A 22873-nucleotide genomic window follows, 5' to 3' on the forward strand; every position below is an offset into this window, starting at 1 on the left:
AGAAAACTTTTCTCGAGCTTTTTATTTACAATTTTTCGGTTACGTATAATTTGTTATCTTGTCTTCTTTCTCATTGGATTTTTTTCACATTGGTTTAAGGCGTTTGCACATTTTCAAGTATTTTTTTCAAATTTGTCATCAATATATACAAAAAATCCATTGCAAATGGTTATTATACTAAATAGTTTACCAGCCATTACAGATGTTGAAACTCAAAATGTTGTAATCGAAGGAGAATTAGAGGCATTTGAAATTCACAATGAGGTGCTCCGAAATACATAAAATAAATGTCGAGCTTTCGTTTCACATACATAACATGATTTTTTGATTTTTTAATCTGTGCTTTCTTATGATAAGGAGTCTACATAAGCCCCAACATATACCAAACGACAAAGTCATTGAATTTTTAAGCCACGCCGGTATTAAAAAACTAGATAATATTTACATTTTATTTGCAACCTCTTCTCGACGACAGGGCTATCATACCTATAGGGGAGAATAGTGGATAACGCACCTACAATTCATTATTATTTATTAATTATTGAGCTGCAATGGAAAAAATAAGCGATTTTTTCATTTTCACTTAAATTCAACGATTTGCAAATTATTCACCTTATCCGTAAGATTGTCGTTCAATCCATTAAGACAAAATAAACAACCATGCGTTCACCATTATTTTACGTGCAATTAAGTCATTTTACACCACTAGATGCAAAAATTTCATAAGGCGTCTTTTTTTCTGTTTTTTTGTGAAAAAAAAATTCAAACTCCAATTTGAAGATTCAAGAACCTAGACTTTTGGGTACCCTTTGGAGAGATGCTACTAGAAGACATCAACAACGGATTCACTGGCGAAATGGTAGAACTTTCGAAGAATACAGCCCAGAGCATTAGTGATTAATCATAGATTTAATCATGATTAATGAATAATGGGTTATTTAATCATTATTCATTAATCATAGTCATACAAAAAATATGATTTAATCATTAATCACTAATCGTTAATCATATAATTTTAAATTCAATCATTAATCACTAATCATATTCATAATTGTTTTGAGTTTATTCATTAATCATCAATTTTAATCATTGCATACATCGCTTTTATTCATTAATCTTCAATCATAATCATATAATTTTATACCCTTCAATAACCCAATTTGGAAGAAAGGTTACTTGACTATTGATCACTATGTAAATCATTTAATTTGATTATTCATAATCATTATTCATTAATCATATCGATCGTTAATCATTAATCATACACATATTCTGTCAACATTTAATCACGATCGATAATCGTATTTTATCTAGCTTCAAACAGGCTTATTGCAAAAAGTGACCAAATTGTAGAATATGGCAAAAATTGAAATCCCATACTCCATTGAAGCCACAGAAAAAATATTTGTCTTATCTTTCTATATTTTTATGACGAATATCACCATTTATTGCAGGATTCATAATTTTGCCCACAAAAAACCTCTTTTAATAAACAACCATGCGTTCACCATTATTTTACGTGTAATTAAGTCATTTTACACCACTAGATGCAAAAATTTCATAAGGCGTCTTTTTTTCTGTTTTTTTGTGAAAAAAAAAATTCAAACTCCAATTTGAAGATTCAAGAACCTAGACTTTTGGGTACCCTTTGGAGAGATGCTGCTAGAAGACATCAACAACGGATTCCCTGACGAAATGGTAGAACTAGCAGCTCAAGTTCTGTTCCGTCGACAAGGAAGACGGTGTGCGGCGGTGGTGGTGGAGGTCGTGGAGCCTACTTCCTTACTTTCGGGTACAACAATGCTGTCTCTTATTTTTTCCCGATGGTGGGATTTCCTGAATTCAAGAATGTAAGAATGAAGAAGATATGTAAAGCATGATGTCCTACCCATCCATCAGCAGATTTCGAGCCTATAGTGGATCATGACGACTATTTTTTGTGGTCCGTAGGATGCCATTACCCAACGTTCGGCTGTTGGTATCTACCTTCAGATCATGCAAGAGATGCAGATCATAAAAATGCACTTGACTTAAATTTTACGTAAACAGTGAGTGGGAGGTAAGTGCCGTTGAGACTCTGGAAGGTGAGTATTAGGGTGTCCCAAAAAAAAAAATCGATGTTTGAAAAGTCATGGTGCTCAACCCTGAAATGAAAGATATACCTGTCTGGATAATTTTTGTAGAACAAACCGAATTTCTAAAAAAATGTTTAGATGTCGCGCCAGATCGATTTTAGAAAAATGATTTTTTTTTATGTAAAAAATCAAATATGGGTCCTTCCACAATTTTTTTTGAAGGTCACTCATTCGTTTTATATTTTTTTGTTTTTCTGTGGATCTTTGCCCATATTCTCCATGCATTATTTTTTGGTATTATGCGTTTTTTCAGTCTGCAAAACTTTTTAAATATCGAAAAAAAGCACATTTTTTGACAAATTTTCGAAGTTATTTCATCCCCAAACAAAAATTTTTTTTTCTCGTTCAGAAAAATTTACATACTACAAAGAGCTATTTATAAGGAGTATTTCCATAAAAAAAGATCCAAGAAATGTTGTTCTGGGGCTGAGATATTGCAGTTTTAGTAAATAGTCAAAAAGTGTGCAAATTCGGTACTTTTTCTTTACATGTTATAATTTCATCAAGATTGCACCAATATTTTAATTTAAATTAAAAACAACTCAAAAGGAAATAAAAGGGAATATTTTCTAGGTAGCATAGCTTTTCTTTCCGATGGAATTGGTTACCTGAATTACAGGATTTGGTCGGAGTATATGGATGGAGCCAGTTATAAAAAGATATCACACCCAATAGTTAATATGTAGCAATATACAAGTAATCAGGTTTACTGTGATCTCTTTATTAGTTTTGATTCAATCATAGGATGCTTTTCACGGTATACAAAAAACAAGGCAGGCTCAGCACGTATGTAAACATTCAGTTTGAACGTAGACATGTGTCGTCACTACTATCTTCGCACAAGCTGAACTGAGTCGATGCTCTACGGTCTCAGCATGCTTACTTTTGTACTCTAACATGTGGCGTTAAAATATGTCCGTGATATGTGCCATCACAAATATTGCCCTCCGCTCGCTGTCAAATCGACTTCTATAAAAACATTCTTCATGCCTGCCGTATCCTAACGGAACTATCAATTCTATACTTTCGCCTCTAATTCTATCATGAACATGTACGTCCAAGTTTGGAAGATGATATTAGCATTTCCATATCAGTTTTTTGTTGTTTTCTCGAAATTGTGTAAAATGGACTTATGCAGTTTCTCAAACAAATGATTCAATTAGTTTCAAAACATGCTGGTGATTAAGAAAAGATTTCAATTTTTTGGTGGGAAAATTCCATTGCATATATTATTAATTTACATTACATCTATTTGAAACTATATGATTATATAAAAAAAACATCAGGGTACCCGATTGAAGCGATTTGGATAGGAAGAGTGGAATCGCCAACTTCCTATTGTTAACATCTCGTGAATAAAGGGCAAGCTCTTCTCCCCATCTATTGGGTCAATCTGGGAAACGAGGGCTAGGCTATATTATTGTATGTACGAACTTTCTTCTGGAAGGAGATTCTCTATTCATCCCGTGGATTCGCATAAGTATCTCTGCTTATGGAACCACACCACCCCACCCATTTTTGGCCCTTCATACAGGAGTTTGATGTATAATCATGATCAAATCTTTTGTCAGATATGGCCAGTGCTATCGGCAGGTGCCTTGCTACAATAGATGGTAGTATCATCATCATCATCATCATCATCATCAATTAAATCATTTTACACCACCATTCGGTTGTTTTGCACCAGGCCCATTTTAAAAACTTATTTTAAATGCTTTAGAAAGTCATAAAAACTTTATTGTTTTGAATGATTTGTTTATCGGCTTTATCGATCAGTTCTACTTAAAGTATGAGGGAGTAGATAATCGAAAGATAATTGAAAATCAAACGATAGAGTGTGAAAGGGAGGCATGGAGACCATCTATTGAACAGCTTAACAATCGAAGCGTGAATCTTCTTGTCTATCGTTCTGGTTGTGGACGGCTTGGTTAGTGGTATGGAAACCACCGTGCCAAGACTGGCACCTGTTGTTTTGAATATGAGATCATTGTGAAATGTTGCTAGTTTTGTGAATTTTGCATCTACACGTTGAAATGGCTCGATACTCTTTGTGAATATATATTGGTGAAAACATCGAAAAAACTTAAGCGGTGTATTTTAGGCTGTTCTCCCTTACACCTGCAATGAAAATTCAAATTTTAAAGGATTTTTCAAGAAAAAACGTTCCAAAAATGGTCCATTTGTGCAAGCCAAATTTTCTGACTAATAATAGACGCTATATTTCGCAACTATTCGAAAAAATTGCATCATGTTTATTAAATGTAGTTAATCTATAGGATGCATACAAATTTTAATGACTCATTACATGCAGTTCAATCTGTCTACTACTTGTTAGTGTGCTTATAATTTATGGAACAGCCTATAAGTTGAGGCCATTGGTCAAAAGAAAAGAATAGTGGAAAAATAAAAATTATTCATCGACCATACACATACACATTTTCCTCATTTGTTGGTTATATCCTGTGTCTATTCCAAAGCACGCATTGCTTGGACGACAATTTTCATACGATAGGTAAGGTAATTGTTCCATTATAAATACCACGCTGGTATATTTGCCCGATACTTCCTTTTTTATTACCAAGCGTGTTTATTGCTGAAATATCTCAAAAGCAACGAAGCAAAATGCTATTCAATCCTTTGTTTTGCAAGTCGAGATAAAACCCAGGAGCACTAACCCTAACTATTTTCAATCATAGTGTTGAGTGATGGGGAAATGCATTTTGTTTATTCCGATTCATGAAAGCAATCATCTCAGCCGAATTGAATAAACAATTTTAATACCAGGCAATTAATCAATACGGCTAGCATTTATTCAAGTGTAAACTAAACTAAGTTCATGATAACACTTACTTCTGGCCTTCCGCTTCGTTTCCTCCAGTATCCGCAGGTATCCCCGGTAATCCGTTTCGGTTTCGTCGAAATTGTGCGAAAAGTACTCGGTGGTGTTGAGAACTCGGAAGATGGACAGTATCGCCATCGAGCAGTCCGAGTGTCCCATGCCGCGCTTCTCGTCGTTGTCGTGGTAGATGAACGCCTGAATGGTCCAGTTGAAGTGTCGGTACATTTCCCGCAGCGCCATGCCGGGATCGCTGTAGCTGCCCATCATTCGCGTCAGGGTCGGATAGTTTGGCGACTTGATTGTGAATGCATCCGCCAAGCCCCCGGTCGTGAGAATCGGAATGCCCCAAACAGCGTTGTACCGCGCGATTGGGGCAATCACGTAATCGCAGATGGGACCGAAGAAGACGTCTAATAATAGAAGCGAACACATATTTATACTAACACACGTGCCACGGTGGTGGGGCGGAGGGCCGAAAGACCAATCCTGCTTGGCACTTTTCGGCTCAAGTTTCTCGAGCGGGGTTGTTTACAGTTGGCCTATCGAGCGTATCGAATCGGATCAAAGTCGAATGAAATTATTAACCGTTAATAGCCGAATCGAATGCAGATGACTGCAGGAAAGTGTTTGATTATGGGGTGACATTGGGTGGAACGTGTTTATTTAAATCTATTTCTGTAGCTATTTCCTTTACAGCTGACTCGGGGAAAATATAGAATATGCTGCTTGATCGGAGAACAACGTATTTCAATTTTTTGGCATTCGATATAAGACAACATGTTTTTTCCCTGAGAATTTATCTTGCTTATCATAGCTTTAGTTACGACTAAAGTTTGTGGAATCTGAATCTTCAAAATCCTACGGCCAAATTATTACAATCAAGCTAATATCCTATTATTGATTCCACAAATCACTACCAAATAACAAGGAGTATTGTATGTATTGCTATCGTCTATTTGTCCCGTGTGTAACACAATATCAAATACATATCATTTTTTTCCATTCATATATTGAGGGCGTTAGAAGCAGAGGGGTGTAACTGATATTTTGGTTTGATCAAAATTAATTTATTGGCATTTTTCGGTGATAATTATACTACTCAAAGCGAAAGGGAGTAGATGAAAGTAATGAAGATACAGATTCGATTGACACCGCAAGCGAGCGGCAAGTGTGAAATGAATAGAAACTGAAGACTAGCAGAGGGCCATATGAGAGAACAAGCATTGTTGAAATCGCTGTTATTCTGACTAACGTCCATCCAGGAACGGCTTGGATAGTGATGTGGTGATCACTGTACCAAGACAGGTTACAATGCTTGTTCTCTCATATGGCCCGACACATCAAACTTCATGATTTAAGTTATGGCAATCTACGGTAGTTTTGTACTTCCTGGGCCTTATTTGAATCGATTGAAATCGGTAAATGCATTTACCGAATACCGGTTCAAGGGACAATTTTGGAAAATAACCAAACCCCATCATGCGACATATCAAACTTCATGATTTCATTGGTAGAGACTTTCCGAGTCCATTGATATATAAATCCCAAAAATCCATCTAAAGATACAGGCGCCATTAGCGCTCAAAATCTAACATCATTTCATGACTTTGAAATTTTCATTTTACACCCTGTATCCGAGCCTTCCTCTTAGACGTAGTTTACGGTAAAAAATACATCTGGCCATCTATGGTAAGGGAACGCACCAACGATTATTGTGCTTACTGAATGTTGACTTAACTATTTGGATAATGTCGCAGCTCTCTAGGGCAAATTTAAAGGTTTTGATATTCTTTTAAAACTTTCGAAAAAGACCATGAAGATGGCAACCTAGAGTCAAAACATGCTGCCACATTGGTTTTACTTTTACAATGGTACAAAATACGAAGTGGAAAAGATCTAAAACGAGTTTTAGTATTTGCAGCTTCACGGAATCATTAAATTTTATTTCGGTATTCCACATAATACCGTTTCGCCTCATAAAAAAATATTTTTTCTTGCAAAATTTTTGGAAAATACCAATACGAAAGGAAAGAACGAAATCTGATATTAGCAGTGCTAAACAAAATTTCACGGTTCGAACCACCGAATATAGATTCGAATCACCTGAAACGTAATTTTCCGGAATACCGCATATATTGATTCAACATTTCAAATTTTAACCTCTCTTGGTGTCGTAGAATAGAGTTGTCTTATCAATGAAACCGAGTAATCTGTAGAAAAAGTAAATTAAACTGTCTTTGAAGGCCCAATCAAAAACTTATACACTCTGAGCATGGAGATTTTTTGTGACAGCTATTCATGGCTGAAAGGAGAACGAGATGACATTGCATGAAAAAGTCCTCCCAAATTATGCTATTTGGTAAGCCTTTGTAAATTTTACTGAATTTAAATGAATGTTACTCAACCTAATAAAACCTATTTTGGATTGGCACACTAAACCTCCGAGTTGAGTAGGAAGTATCGTTTGGCCGAAACCCATTCGGCCGAAAGCCATTTGGTCGAATGCCACTAGGCCAGCGGTTCTCAACCTTTTTCTTGAGAGGTACCCCTTCAAACTTTTGCATTAATTGAGGTACCCCCTCTTGAAAGTAGGCTTCTAAGCCTCTTGAAAGAATAATTCCGAGCCTTTTGAAGGGAGGCTTCCAAGCCTACAAAAAGAAGCTTCTTAATCTCTTGAAAGTAGGCTTCCGCAGATCTTGATAATAGGCTTCCAAGCCTCTTGTAGACGCGCTTTCTAGCCGCTTAAAAAGATGATTCTTTTGCATCTTGAAAAGACGTTTCTGAGCCTCTTAAAAGTATGCTTCCAAGCCTCTTGAAAGAAGAATTACGAGCTTCTTGAAGGTAGGCTTTCGAGCATATTAAAAAGAGCCTTCCGAGCTTTTTGAAAGAAGGCTTGTGACCTTCTTGAAAGGAGGCTTTCTTTTGCATCTTGAAAGGAGCAAGGCTTCCTATGCATTTTTAAAGGATGCTTCTGAACCTCTTGAAAGTATGCTTCCAATCCACTTGGAAGAAGAGTTCCGAGCCTCTTGAAGGGAGGTATCCGAGGCTCTTGAAAGTAGGCTTCCGGACTGCTTAAAACGAGGCAGGCCTCTTGAAAGGAGGTTTTTGAGCCTTTTGAAAGAAGGTTTTCGAGCTTCTTGAGAGGAGGCTTCCAAGCCTCTTGAAAGAAGACTTCCGAGCCTCTTCAATGGAGGCTTTCGAGCCTCTTGAAAAGAGCCTTTTAAAAAGAGCCTTTTGAAAAGAACCTTCCGAGCCTCTTGAATGAAGGCTTCCAAGTTTTTTGAAAAAGGCTTCCGACCCTCTTGAAAGGATCCTTCAGAGATTTTTGAAAGAAGGCTTCCGAATCTCTTAAAACGAGGCATCCGGGTCTCTTGGAAGAAGACAAAGGCCTCTTGAAAGGAGGCTTCCGAACCTTTTGAAAGAACCCAGTCAACACAAAATCATATATGATGCAGCATAAGATGCTAGAGTGGAGACGATATACGTACATGTTGTATGGGAAAGTACCTATATCGCCTCCACTTTAGCATCTTATTCGGCATTATATACAATCTTGTGTTGACTGGGAAGGCTTCTGAACATCTTGAAAAGAGGCATTCGAGCTGCTCTGAAGAAGGCTTCCGAGAAGCGTAGAAGAATGCTTCTTATTCTCTTGCCACAAAGCAACCGAGCTTTTCTGTAAAAAAAAGCCTTCATGCCTCTCAAACGGTTGCTTCCTGTCCTTTAGATTCTAGATTTTAGTTCAAAACCATGTTTCCAACATATTTGTCACATTTTGTTTAGATCAGGTAGATTGCAATACATATTTTTTAAAATTTGCTTTTTGTCCGATTGTTTTTTTTTTTTCGTTCAGCAACCCTTCATACGCTGTTCTGGTTTAGGAGGACAGGATTCAGTTGGCTTTGATTTACTGATCGCCATGCATATTATGTACAAGACAAAGTTTTGAAAAAAAATATACACAATTATCAAAACTTTTTCAATAAGCTCCGATTGGAATTGAAATACGTCCGCCATTATGCATTTTTGCCCGAGGTACCCCCTAGGGCCAGTGAAGGTACCCCCAGGGGTACATGTACCCTAGGTTGAGAACCGCTGCACTAGGCCGAAAGGATCGTTTGACCGAAATGGTCGCTTGGCCGAAAGGGTAGCTTGGCCGAAAGAGTTATTGGACCGAAAGAATTATTGGGCCGAAAAGGTCATTTGACCGAATAGGAGATTTTGCCGGATAAGACATTTGACCGAATAGGTCATTTGGCCCAATATGTCATTTGAAAAGTGAGAAATTAGGAGTAAGAAGAGAGACTCTCAATTGTCATCCCTCATTTCTCACTTTTCACTGAAAAAAAATGAGGAGCGTGAAGTGAGTAGTGAGACGTCTCAATACTCACTTCGCGGTTCTCACTGTTTACAGCGAGATGTGATAAATGAGGAGTGAGAAGTGAGACGTCTCACTTCTCTCTCCTCATTTCTCAGTTCTCACTGTGAAAAGTGAGTAGTGCGAAGTGGGTAGTAAGACGTCTCCCTACTCATTCAGCGCTTCTCACTTTTTATAGTGAGACAAGAAAAATGAAGAGTGAGTAGTGTCGTCTCTCTTCTTATTCGCAATTTCTCACTTTTCAAATGACCTATTCGGCCAAATGACCTGTTCGGCCAAATGTCTATTCGGCAAAATGACCCTTCCGGCCAAACGACCCTTTCGGTCGAATGACCCTTTCGGTCGAATGACCTTTTCGGCCAAATGACCCTTTGGGCCTAATGACCCTTTCAGCCACATGACCCTTTCGGCCAAACGATCCTTTCGGCCAAATGAACCTTTCGGCCAAATGACCCTTTCGGCCAAATGACCCTTTCTGCCAGATGGGTTTCGGCCTAGTGGCATTCGGCCTAATGATTTGTTCGGCCTAGTGACATTTGGCCAAATGACTTTCCCCTAATTCCCGACCCTTCCCCCAATTTTTCGAATACACAAGGATCATCTTCCTAACAACTCTTCAATACCCTTTGTCCCTTTTAATCGGGAAGTTCATTCCATTTTTATTGTCTAAGAGCTTTTCCACAATATGATTAAAAAAATGTGGCAAGAAGATTAACATTAAAATTATTACGGTATACTTCGTAGATTGGTCACTAGTGGTATTCATGACTCACATACTTTTTTATGAAATTTCTATCCAGAATGCTATCAGAAAATAAAGCTAATGTAGTCTTTTATTTTAATCAAAGATGAAAAGAAAACAACAATACTACTTTTGGCCGCGCGCACTTCTACCCTAATTAGAAAGAAAAGGGAAGACTATTCAAGGTTTGTTCGCGTTGAAGGCCTCTTACCGTTAACCTGTTTCTCCATAATGTTTTTTATCTTTATTTATTTTTTTCCCATGAAGAGCGCAGCGATTCATTTACGCTTCAATATAAATTTGTTTCAGAAGGTTTTTTACTCTAAATTTTTTTATTCGATTTTGAAATTTATTTTCAAAGGGGGTACCTTCAACTTGAGTATTCTAACAGTAATCTGCTAGAATTGGAAATGAACTATAGAGCTCGTTTCCTACATCCAATTAGAAATTCCATCAGTTACCTTCTCCTACCTATCACATTGGCAGCTCGTTAACCAAGACGGACCTCTGCCTCTCCAGCCTAACCCAGAAATTCCAACAAATTCCGCATGAACTCGTAGCAAGTGCAGAGGTATATTCGGCTTGCAGTGGGCGAGTGATTGCATCATCATTTCCTCCCCCTTCCCTACATTGACTTGCATTCTGATGTGGCAGGCGCCAGTATGACCTAACAAATGAGATCACCAGTACTTGTACATTGAAGACGTGTGCTAGTCCCAAGCAAACATCTGTTGGTTCCCTGTGCAAGAACAGCTGATCTGGTCATAATGGAGTAGCAACTACGAGCAGTCAATCAAGCTCAAGCTCAAGCTCAAGAAAGCCTTCTCACTGCTGAAGTAATTTTATTTGTTTTCTAGATCAGGATTGATATTTGGGCGGTAGTGTCTTACTTGACGGCCTTTCCAAACTAGCATCACGGTGTTCTTGTTCAAAGGGGCTTATACAATAAATCATCAAGGATAAAACAGTCTTCAGCACAAGAAATTTCCGACGGCCTTTTGACTTGAAAATTGTTGCAGTGAAAGCTACATAAGGCTCTACTAACTTCATCGATTTACAGTGTTGTTGTGGGAGGTGCAACTAGACACCGATTCTTCCAGCAGACATACAAATAATATTGTCATTTTGGTCAGCTACAAAGCTACATTTATTTTATAATAACCATAATTAAAAACATACTTCAGCGTCTTACTCTCGTAAACTCGGCGAAATTATCTCGGAGCACAATAAGCTGTTATACATAGAGCTACTGTGCCACACTGTGGAAAAATGGTGAAAAACGTAATGGAAATTGTTTTGACCTTGAAAACGTCATTTTTTTTTGCTATGGTGTCATCAGGACAAAAATTCAGTAAAATTTTATTCACATTGATGATTAATCCCCCTACAAGTGAGAACCAAAATTGACTTTTCTTATAATTTTATTTAAAAAAAATGTATTTGCTCAACTTGCAGATAAATTCTTTAGAAAAAACTATGCGGAAGACATTATATGTCTATCTCTTCGTTTGAATAGATTTTCGTGGAGTTTTTTATAGAAACACCTCATAATATTTTTTTTCCAGATTTTCTACAATCGTTCAAGAGTTTTGTGCATCATGAAAAAACACACAATTTAATTAAAAAAGTTAATTTTTATCTTGACTGTATAATTGAGGAATTGACTTTAAAAAATGCATGACCTTGACATTGCATATCTTCCTACGCGCACGTTTGTGCAGTCTAAGATTTTCACACATTAAACTCTGAAACAAACTCTATGCAATCCACAAAAAATATCTTTTCGTCGCTTTCCGTTGCATTCAAACATTTTTTTTCCCTCTGGTATGATTGTTTTCTCAGAATATCTGGCAACACTGCTCCCAATTGCGTTCAATCAGCTGTACATTTATGTACACGAATCGTCAAACAGTTCGATCTGTTGTTTATTCATTGACGCAAGGTGATGCAGTGCGCAAATTGATTTACAGTGTTTGAAAGAAGGAAGAGAAATTTGAAAGCACTACCGAAACATAGCTGCTCCTGTTAAAGGTAAGTTTATACTTCAAACTGTATGCTATCTGAATCATAGTAAATTTCCCAATTTATAGGTGAATATAAGTTTATCGATTTGTTCCAGTTGTGGAGATCTGCTCAAGGCGATCTCAAAGAGAAGGCCCAATGTATAACGAAATACATAATTAATCGCTATTCCTTGGACGATATTCCTGACATTCGATCGGATATACAAAAATGTGCTTACGATTTGAGTCAATATTTCAAAAAATTGTTGGAAAGCATGGCCACAAGGAAAACAGTCTTTTGAAGCTGGCTTATTAATCTTTCGTTTTGCCACAGTCTGTACTTATTCATCTGCCATCAACTTCTGTTTTGAGGAGGGGCAGAAAGATTGCGTAAAGAGGAGCAAAATGGCTGAGTTTAGGTCAGACCATAGCGCAGATGAATTGAATTTTGCATCTGCAATGAAGCTTCGTGAAGAAGGCAGACCCGGCTTCACTAGTTAAAAATGCAACTCAATCAACACCCTCCCGAGCAACTCGTTTGTTGAAATCTTTGAAGAGATCCAAACCTGTTGTTTGTGTTCCATACTTTCCGGACGAAACATTGGCTTTGATTTTCGATGCACAACTTACGGTAGCACAGTACGAAAAATTGCGGAATGGAGCGAAGATTCGAAATGCAAGTTTGTACCCTGTGTACGAAAAGGTTTTGGACGCAAAAATCAGATGCTATTCCGATATTGATTCAATAAAAATATCGGAAACGGACATGGGAATTAAGCTTCAAGCCACAGCTACACGTATCCTTCTCACCAAAGAAGAAAAAATGATGAAGTTTTCGGATCAAAAGCTGCAGAATCTGGTTTTGACAGTCAAATACGGATGTGATGGTAGTGGAGATCACGCTCAGTACAAACAAAAGTTTGTTTGTAGCTGACGATGGAACCGCAACTGACAGCCAGCTTTCTGCGACATCTATGGTGCCCATCAGGATTGATTCGAACGTGAAAATTATTTTTGAAAATCCACGTCCTTCGTATCCAAAATATTGTAGATCAGTACACTTGCAATTTGCTCAAGAAACAAAAGATCTCATCGCTGAGGGGCCGTACACATATTACGTAAGCACTTTTGGAGGGAGGGGGGTCTGCTGCTTTCTTACGCGCCATATAAATAAAAAATCATTTGTATAGGAAAAATCTTACATGGGGGGAGGGGGCTCTGAAAAACCCAGAAAAAATGCTTACGTAATAAGTGTACGACCCCTGATGAAAAATCTAATTTGGATAATCAAATAGCTGGTCTTCAGCCTTTGATCCTAAGGTGCTTTGGTCGTTCCGTACAGGTCGTTTACAAGATGCTGATGACGATGGTAGATGGCAAAGTGTGCAACGCTTTAACCTCTATGTCATCGCAGTGTTGCTACATTTGAGGAGCAAAACCGTCACAAATGAATGATTTGAGAAAATTGCGAGAAAGAACCGAAAATGAGGAAGCGTTTCAATTTGGCTTATCGGTGCTCCATGCTTATATTCGCTTCTTTGAGTACATCCTGCACCTATCATATCGGCTTGAAATCAAATATTGCTTGCACCAATAATGGGTAGAGTAGAGTGGGGCAAGAGTGCGCGTGGGGTAAGAGTACGTTTTCGATTTTTTGAAGTGCACCCAGGTTTTTTTTTTACACGGTTTGGTTTTAGTCGTTTAAGACCTTCAGCGTCAATGAAATAAGGAGTTAACCCCACGAAAAAATTCACAAAAAATCAAAGAAAATTCAGGTGGTATTTGAAAAGCTGTGAAAGTTCGGGTTAACCGGAAAATTAATGAATTCCAACCGTGTAAAAAAAAACCTGGGTGTAATAAAAAAAGATAAACTAGCAGCACTGCATCAGTTTGACAGGTATTCTGGCCAACGATTATCATGCGTAATTGTAAACGATTTGAATAAACAACAAGGAAGATATGGAGTTAGATAACTTAAGGTCATTTTGCTAAAAATAATTGGGCTTCCGCAACTAGTATTTCATTAACATATATACGTTCAATCAGGTGAACATTATACCATTTCGATAACCTATTGTATAGAGTACTTTATGGTACAGAACACCAATCAGGTTGGTTTTCCAAGAAGTCAAAACCATTACTTTTTTGGGACTGTGGGGTAAAAGTACGCAGGAACCGGTGGGGCAAGAGTACGCATATGAATCTTCAAGTTTCGATGTCAAACCCGTATCTCCGGCCAAAATAAGACTTTTTCCAAAGCGTGAAGACCCACAACTAAGAAAAAACGGACAGAATTCGAAATTATCTGTTTCTATCAAAGTTTTTAGGATAAGATGAAGTAATTCGGTGTTAGAAAGGACTTAGCGAACAAAGCACTGAAGCGAAATAATGAAATTGGTTTAGGACTTGTTGTACACCTAAACATAGTACGAAAACACAATTTCACCTAAATGATAATTTCATTTAATCAAAAGAAACATTCATAAATTACGCAACGTTTAGCTGGGAGGGGTTGCGAGATGTGTGGAGATCCATATAATTTTTAGAGGATTCATACAAACAGTGTAAGATAGGGGGAGGGGTGATAAAATAGCCAAATTTTACGTTACGTGATTGGTGGACTTTCTTTAAAGAAAATGCCTTTGTGTACGCCGCGCGAAACCTGATATATTTTTACCTCTGTAGTTTTTTGTATATATATAAAAAACAATGTTTTTTTCGTATGAAAGTGCACATTTTTAGGACCCCCTTCCACTTTAAGAGTTACGTAATTTTTAAACATTCCCTAATATATGCTCATTAAACATCAGTTAAATGTTATTAACTCTTATTTTTATTAATTTATACTTAAAGCACATGATTTGATAAATGCGTACTCTTACCCCACCCGATGCGCACTTTTACCCCACCGGTGGGGTAAGAGTGCGTTTTTCACTTGACTTGGAATAAGGGTTCTACTAAAACGAATCTCAATAATTTCAATATTTTTCCACTGGGTAACATAAAGGAAGAGTATATGAATCATCGACACTGATTTGATATGCAGAAGCTTGCTTCATAAGGACCACATGATCGATTGAAAACTAAGTGCGTACTCTTGCCCCACTCTACTCTACACTGTTCCTTTAGTGGCGGTAAAAATTAATTTTGGCTTCCATAGTGGTGCTATGCATTGTTTTCTTATGAGACTCGCCACTATTGGTACAATTGCACCACTATAGGTGCAAGGGATTTAATTTTTTGAAGAAAATCATTGTTTTCAATAATTCTCCAAGTGAAATCTTGAGATAAGTTGTATTTGTCAGGACATCAACTGAAACCATCGTAAAGTGTATAATTATGATAAATCTCACTAAAACCCCACTACCTTCACAATTGGTGCTACCTCCACTAATGGTACGGTTACCCTACTAGTCGACTCGGCAGACCTTGTCCTGCATAGTAGGCGATAATGCACGTTGTGAACTGTCTATGCGAAATTTCCATACACGCATACCGGCTTATTTTACTAGCATAGCATAGCATAGTTACGGTGTACTTCGTAGATTCACTAGTGATACTCATGTTTTTCTTTTGAAATCCTTATTCAGATTGCTATCAGAAATCAAGGTGGGTGTGGTCTTTGATTTCAATCTAGGATAAAAATCACAAAAGCATGAGGATTACTACTCCTGGCCACGTACATCTTCACCGTAACTTGGGAGAGGAAGGAAGTGTTGATGTAGTACTTACTGAACGAGAGGCCCCCGTATTCGTTGGGTCAGGATTTGCCTGTAGCTGACAATGTGACCGTGGTAGATCTTACACCGTAACGCAAAGGTGTCTACCCAGCGTTACGGGCCACGCATACCGGCTTATTTTACTCATCAGTAACTCTTGATTTTCACACGAGGAAATATCATATAAACCCGTCGGAATTGATAATGGTCATAACTGCTGAAGGAATGAAGAAAATCTACCCTGTCGAGTTATGCGAATACGAACACAGACCATTTCATTTTTTATTATGAAGAAGAAGATAGAAGAAGACTAGCCGACCCGTCGTTAATAAAATATCTATTTGGTGTTCGGTGGCTCATGCGCAAGTATTGCCTTATTATTATATATTAGTTTGGCCTAAAATTGATTTATTCTCTGATTAGTCCTCGAGTTATGCAGAAATTTCTGTTTCATTTGTGAGGGAGACCCCCTTTCCAGCAGAGGGAAAGGTTTCGAACCACTACAGAAACACATCTTCCCTTGAAAAACCTCCACATTCAAGATTTGGTTCCATTTGTTTGACTAATTCTCGAGTTATGAACAAATTGATGTTCAATTTGTATGAGAGCCCCCCTTTCCAAAGGTGGAGGGGTCTTAAACCATCTTAAGAACCTTCCCAGGTCCCAAAAAAAACTCTGCACACAAATTTTCACGCCGATCGGTTCAGTAGTGTCTGAGTCAATAAGGGTGAGACAGACAGACATTAATTTTTATGTATATAAATAAGAAAAAGAAGATACGAAAATTATGTAGAGCTTTTCAGTGGAATGTATTCACCTGTCATAAGACAAGTTAGTACCTTTAGTACTATTCCATTTAATTCCACCACTTGATAGTAAATATAACAAGGCAAAATAACACCAAAGTCTAGATTGAGTACATTGAAATAAATGACGAAAAAAAGACGCACTCAAATTTGCGATCGGTTACAAGCAAAAGGCTAATTTCTCTTCTCCTTCTTTTCAGCTTGCATTACAACCATTGTCCATGACGGACAATGGTTATTTCCCTTGATTTGATTCTGACAAAAGTTCTGACTAATGAGATCGGAAAACTGTTCGTATCAAACCGTTCGACAGTTTTTTCTCCAGCTTGCCAATTACCCAGATCATCTCCCACGTCCACTAGAAGAAACAGTTTTTGCAGTGAAGTGACTGATTGTTTTCATTGAGGGAAAACTCTTCATTGAGAGAAATAAATTCTGAACCTATAGAGCATCAACTACTAACTAGGACTATGGAGGCGCCCATGGCGAATTCAAAGTTGCTGTACAGTTAATTAAGCAGATGCGCCAATTAAAAATTTCCTAATGATATTTCTCCACATTTGAGAAGAAGCATGAATATACATACAATGATAGGGCGAACAAAACATTGATGTCCAGGGAGAATGATAAATCTCAATACTGTAGCTTGAGGCTGTCTCAATTCGCGCATTTGTGACGCATAAATGGTGTAAATGTGGCTAATGTGTTTTAATGCATTATCCGATACGATTTGTGATTAATAGAATCTGCGACATGAAAATGTGGACAGAAAAATGATTGACTTTTCAATTGCGCTTGGTGCGGTTTGGCAGAACCCCGGCCAAATGAGAATCGATTCCGCCAACTCCGGCTTCTTAATACCGTGGCTTCTTCGACACTATCTGAGGTCTCTAATTTGTTTCGCCTATTTATCAATTATTTAAGCAACTAACTAAAGTTCTGTAAATACATCATACAACTGGACAAAAACTCCATGCTAGATGTAAAGACTGACGCCTCAAAAGGTTTTATCGCAATCCGATGCTTACCGGTCGTCTGATTTCAATCTTGAACACCGCCATTGATTAATGCTTTTTATGAACGCATGATTTATCAAATGTGGAATTCATCGCGAAACAGCTTCTGCACTCCAGGCTAGAATATGTGGAGATTCGTTCGACCGTTGATGCATCTCAACAGCAGCAAGAGTCGCGAAAGAAGGACATCTGGAAATACAGAAAATTCCAGGATATTCTCTCAACCGGAACCAACACCGATCTTTTGCACCGATTACTGGAATCATCAGATCCGTTGATTACGACTATCAGAGGATTTCCAAATAAACCTGAACATCCATTGTCCGACGACGCGAACCGACTTTTGGTCAAATCCACTGACGATGATGGTGAAGAAAGCGAATTAAGCGAAATAGAGAATCATTGATGGTAACCGAATTTCAAGGTAATAAAAAGACTATAATTATCCACAATCGCGTTATTTTGTTCAAGTTCACAATTCCGAAATACAAATTTGATACGTTAGAATGTTTATTGCAAATTTGGTACTCCTCAATGGAAAAGGTAAATGATGTTTCAGTCTGACGGAACGGCTTGTTGAATTAACACTCAAAATAATTGTCACTTTAATTCCACTATAAAAAGTCATGTAAACTTTAAAAATCGAAACATTCATCGGCCTTACTGGAATCAAATAAAACTTACTAAAAGCTCAAGTGCATCTTAAAAACAAATGTAGTGGAATTCATTAGAAAACATTGAAAATAATATCTATATACTCTTCTAGTGAATTCTACTCAAAATGAATGTATGAAAAATATATGAGTGGGGTTCTCAAAGCGAAATGTATGTTTATCAACTATCGCTAATGAAACATTCTGCAAAAGCATTATGAGAACGATTTGCGAAACAAAGTGTTTGAGTATGAAATAGTTTTCTACTCCTATTTTTGCCCTCGTCCGCTTTTAGTGGACGGGATACACATCACTAATAGGTATACTATAGAAAAAAATTATCAAAGTTTCACTTAAAATTTAAGTACATGGCCAAACAAAAATTCACTTAAATTTTATTTTATTTTCTAGTGAATTGAGAATAATGAGTGCCATCACTAACAAATCATTTAACTTTTACATCCGAAACTACATGGAAAATATCTGCATATGTTTTCAAGTAGCTTCTAAGTGAACATTATTTTGAGTGAACGTGATCGTGAACAGTGTTGCCAGGTATTCAGTAAAATCAATCGTATCCGAGTTTTTCATTCAATCTTATTTTTTCGAATGCAACGCATTGTTTAGATTTGGTTTCATAGTTTTATGTGTGAAAATCTCAGATTGCGTAAACTTGCGCGTAGGAAGATATGCAATGTCAAAGTCATGCATTTTTTAAAGTCAATTCCTCAATTACTCAGTCATTTTAGAAGACAAAAATAAAATTTGTGTGTATTTTTTCATGACGCACAAAACTCTAGAACATTTGAAAATTGTAGAAAATCTCTGGAAAAAGATATATATTGCTGTCTTAGCAAAATACGAGAAAGGTAGTATCAGTACTATACATGAATTAATTTGGGTTTTAATCTGAAAGATTTGGCACCCACAATAGATCCACAATATAAAATATATGGCAACATTTGGTGCAGACCGGCTCAGTAGAAGAAAGTTTCGAGGGCGTATAAGTATTATGTTCCTGGCTTATTACTCTCTTCTGCTCGGGACTCCATCTCACCAAAGCTTCGATTGGATACATCCTTGGGAGTTTTCCGTTTTGAATATTTCATAATGGTAGCCAAAGCTGGTGAAGAAAAACCAACATCAGTCATCGAGAAGTGAATTTAATACAGCTGACGAAGAATAATAGGAAACGTAATCGGAACAAAAACTTAGGGGGAGTTTTCCCAATAATGGACATCTTCCATTCCTCAGAACGACACTCACAGGTCTCTTAGCCACTTTGGGAGAAAATTAGATTTATTTTTTCTTGATGCAGTTCTAAATGTTTATATTTCATCAGCTCGAACAAGTTGCAAAATGTGATTTTGCATGTGTTAGCTTCTTGGCATGAGGTTGGTAAGAACAAATAGATTAAATAGCTTGATATCTTACAGCTTACATTGGTGTCCAATATTGGAGATATTCCCTCATGTCTACTGCGCTATGTATGTTGAAATAGGAAGTCGGTCCATTTTAGCTTTGTCACAAGAAAATGATTATTTGGCTGAGGTTCGTTGAACACCCGGCTTTGATGGTTGGGCTGGTAGAGAGCTACTCCTTCTTTGTGTGTTTTTGACTCAAGAAAAACTCTATTCCATACTCCTGCAATAATCAGTCAGCGATATAAGTAAGATTAATAAAGGTATATTATATGGTCCTTCAGATTCATGTTTATTATAACTTTGAAAATGCAAAGTTAAGTGGAAGATCAAGCTCCAAAGCCTGGAAATGGACTAGCATGTTTTTGTTTTTTTTTCTTTCTGAATGATATTTGAAAATAATGAACAATATTCATGTAGCAAATATTGAAATGTATAGGCACAGAAATCTTTGCATACTCTACATCAATCATAAACATCCGTAGGTTTCATTGCCCTGAAATTGTTATCAAGTTAAATTATCATCAATTTTTGTTAAAACGCTTTGGACTCAAATAAGTACCTAGGAATGTACATCACAAAGCTTTGCCAAGTATTTCAATACTAATAATTACCACTTATCGGGTTCTCTAAGCAGAGGAACTGTTTGTCACTTCATCTCATAGTTTCCCTGTTCATCGATCATCAAAAACGAAATAATGAAAAGGAATTTGATTTGTTTCTCATTTTTGTGATTTTATTAGCAGTGCCCACGCATGTTTAGCATAAAAAAGCGACGAGATTGGTGCTGTATTTCTTTGTTTTGCGATGAGATGAATATATGTTCAGTGAGATGGAAAACGGAGCAGTTCTCCTATGCCATGGCAACATCAATCTGCATATCAACCTCGACAATTCTACAATTCACGCTCTTTGCACTGCACACGCAATTCCTTCCCGTTGCTGGAACTGTATGCTTTGGTTTGATACAGTCGAAGCTGTTTCCGTTTTAAATAGTTCACTTCGCTCCATAGTATGGCAACCGAAGATGTTTAATGCGGCAGCATCCGCGCCGGAAAGTGAAAATGATATAGCCGACGAAGCGCAAAATCAAAAGAAAATATTATCATCGGAATGGAAAGATACGTCGAATAAGCTCCGTTGAAATGGAAAGCTTCGTCGGCAATGGCTTTGGAGACAAGACGTGGAAGTCATTGGATAGCCGAGTTTGGCAGTTGGGCTGGTGATAAAGGACCATTCTTTAAATGTTTGTTTTTGGCTAAAGAGATAATGGATTTTCAGCACTTATCCTAATCCGCTGCTGATGTTGAATAAGGTGGGTGGGAACGAGTTTGTAATACGGATCATATAGGGGAACTGTTTATTTATTCGTATCGTAGCTGCAGTACAGTGGAAAAAGATCAAATAAAAATTTTCACGGAGTATAGGAATTTGAAAAACCGGAATAAAGGAAAACTTTTCACTTCTGAAATCAATATTTTCAATTGGATTAATTTCCACATATCGTCTTCTATGGAAGAAATGTTCAGTTTTATTGCGTTTCCATATTTTTGTTTTGTTTATTTTATTTTTATTTTTCAATGAATTGCTTGGCGACTGTAGTAGCGACGGAACGTGTAGTTTTTGGCTGTTGCAGTCTGGTAACGCAACAAAAACTAGTTTACTGTTGCATCTGACGGTTTCGGTAATCCCAAATTCCTCCACGAATTTCCCCAGAAATGCGTTCAGAAATTCTTTGGAAGTTCCTTCACGAATTCCCCCGGTTATTTTTCTAAAAAATTCTTCAGGAATTCTTCCGATTTTTTTTTCTCTAAAACAATCCTGTCGAAAATGCCATAAATCCACCGGAAATTTCTCTAGCAATCACAGACACGCATTATCCTGGAAATTCCCAAAGAAATGAAATTTCCTGCCGGAAGTCTCCTTAAAACTTCGCCAGGTACTCCCCCAAAGTTCTGTAAGCATTCACCCATTCACCCTCGTTCAGAAATTCATTTCGAAATTCCCCCAGAAATTCCTCAAGATATTCTTCAGTAAATTTTAAAAAGCGTTTCCAGAAACTGCTCCAGGAAATCACAGTTTCGTGAAAAACTTGAAAGGTTTTCTTGGTTCTGGTAAAAATCATTCTTGAAATATGTCATGAAGCAATTTCTGGAGGATTGCTAAAAGAAATATCCTGGTTTGAAATTAGGAATGGCACCTTTTCCGCTAAGAGGATTTATCAGGGTTTTCGAATGATCTTTCAGGAACAAATAATTTTGTGTTTGGCTAAGCATAAATTGTACAGCGAGGCGAGCCTAGTGGCTTAGGCCTCAAAGAGACCTCTTCCCACGACATTTTCGCCTCTTTTTTCTAATTTTAATGCCTCTAATCTAATTTTCTAATTTCTATTTAGAAGCTCATCCACCACTAGCGACCACAAGAAAGGAGAAAGCACTCCACATTGCGGACAAGTCCTTGTTGCTTTTACAGTGATTTAGTGATTAGCTAACATAGCATGTACCCAGTTAGCAATGCATGGGGCTAAATTTCTCCTCTACATTGCTGACCCTGAAGACGAATAAATAATGTTACTGAACGCACTCGCAAAAGTAAGAAATGCTACAAGAGTTATTTTATCCTATCATTAACCCTTTATTCATCCTATTCAACTATCATAATCTCGTCGCAGTATCATTTCCCTATACAAAAAATCCTTTCCCTTCTTCTCATTTCGTTATAGATAGTCAAACGCAGCTCTGCAACTACACCACAATAAATTCTTATGAATCCCTATCCATCCTATTGAATTAAAAACATGTAGTCCCTACCCTCGCCTCAACCGAGAGTGTTTCGGTTTCCCAAACCTTCCTAGTCTTTAAGACTCAGAATAAAATTGTAAAAATGTAAACAAAAAACGAATTTGGCTCCGTTATGCCCTATGGCGAATGAGTCTTACGAATAAACGAATAAAAATATTTAAGTATGATATCTATCACAGTGAGGCGTATTACAGACGTAAATGTTGTTTACCTCCGGCATTAAAATAAGATAAAAAACCCCGTCAAAATCATCGATTGATCGATTCCGTCAAAAGTAACGTCAACGCAATTTTGGTAAAAAGAGTGCGTGTTTGATCGTTATTCTGCTCAATACGCAGATAACGCGCGATCCGGTTTTCC

At 37.3% G+C, this 22873-nt stretch overlaps 1 protein-coding gene across 1 annotated transcript in view; it reads right to left on the reverse strand.

Annotated features, from left to right (window-relative positions):
• LOC134225100 (atrial natriuretic peptide receptor 1) overlaps window positions 1-22873 on the reverse strand; it is a 187217-nt gene that overhangs the window by 78225 nt on the left and 86119 nt on the right. The window contains 1 exon segment of the mRNA XM_062704883.1: window positions 4986-5384. Within this exon segment, the coding sequence (XP_062560867.1) occupies window positions 4986-5384 (399 nt within the window).

The sequence above is a fragment of the Armigeres subalbatus genome, chromosome 3 (genome assembly GCF_024139115.2).
Source record: "Armigeres subalbatus isolate Guangzhou_Male chromosome 3, GZ_Asu_2, whole genome shotgun sequence".
Lineage (NCBI taxonomy): Eukaryota > Metazoa > Arthropoda > Insecta > Diptera > Culicidae > Armigeres > Armigeres subalbatus.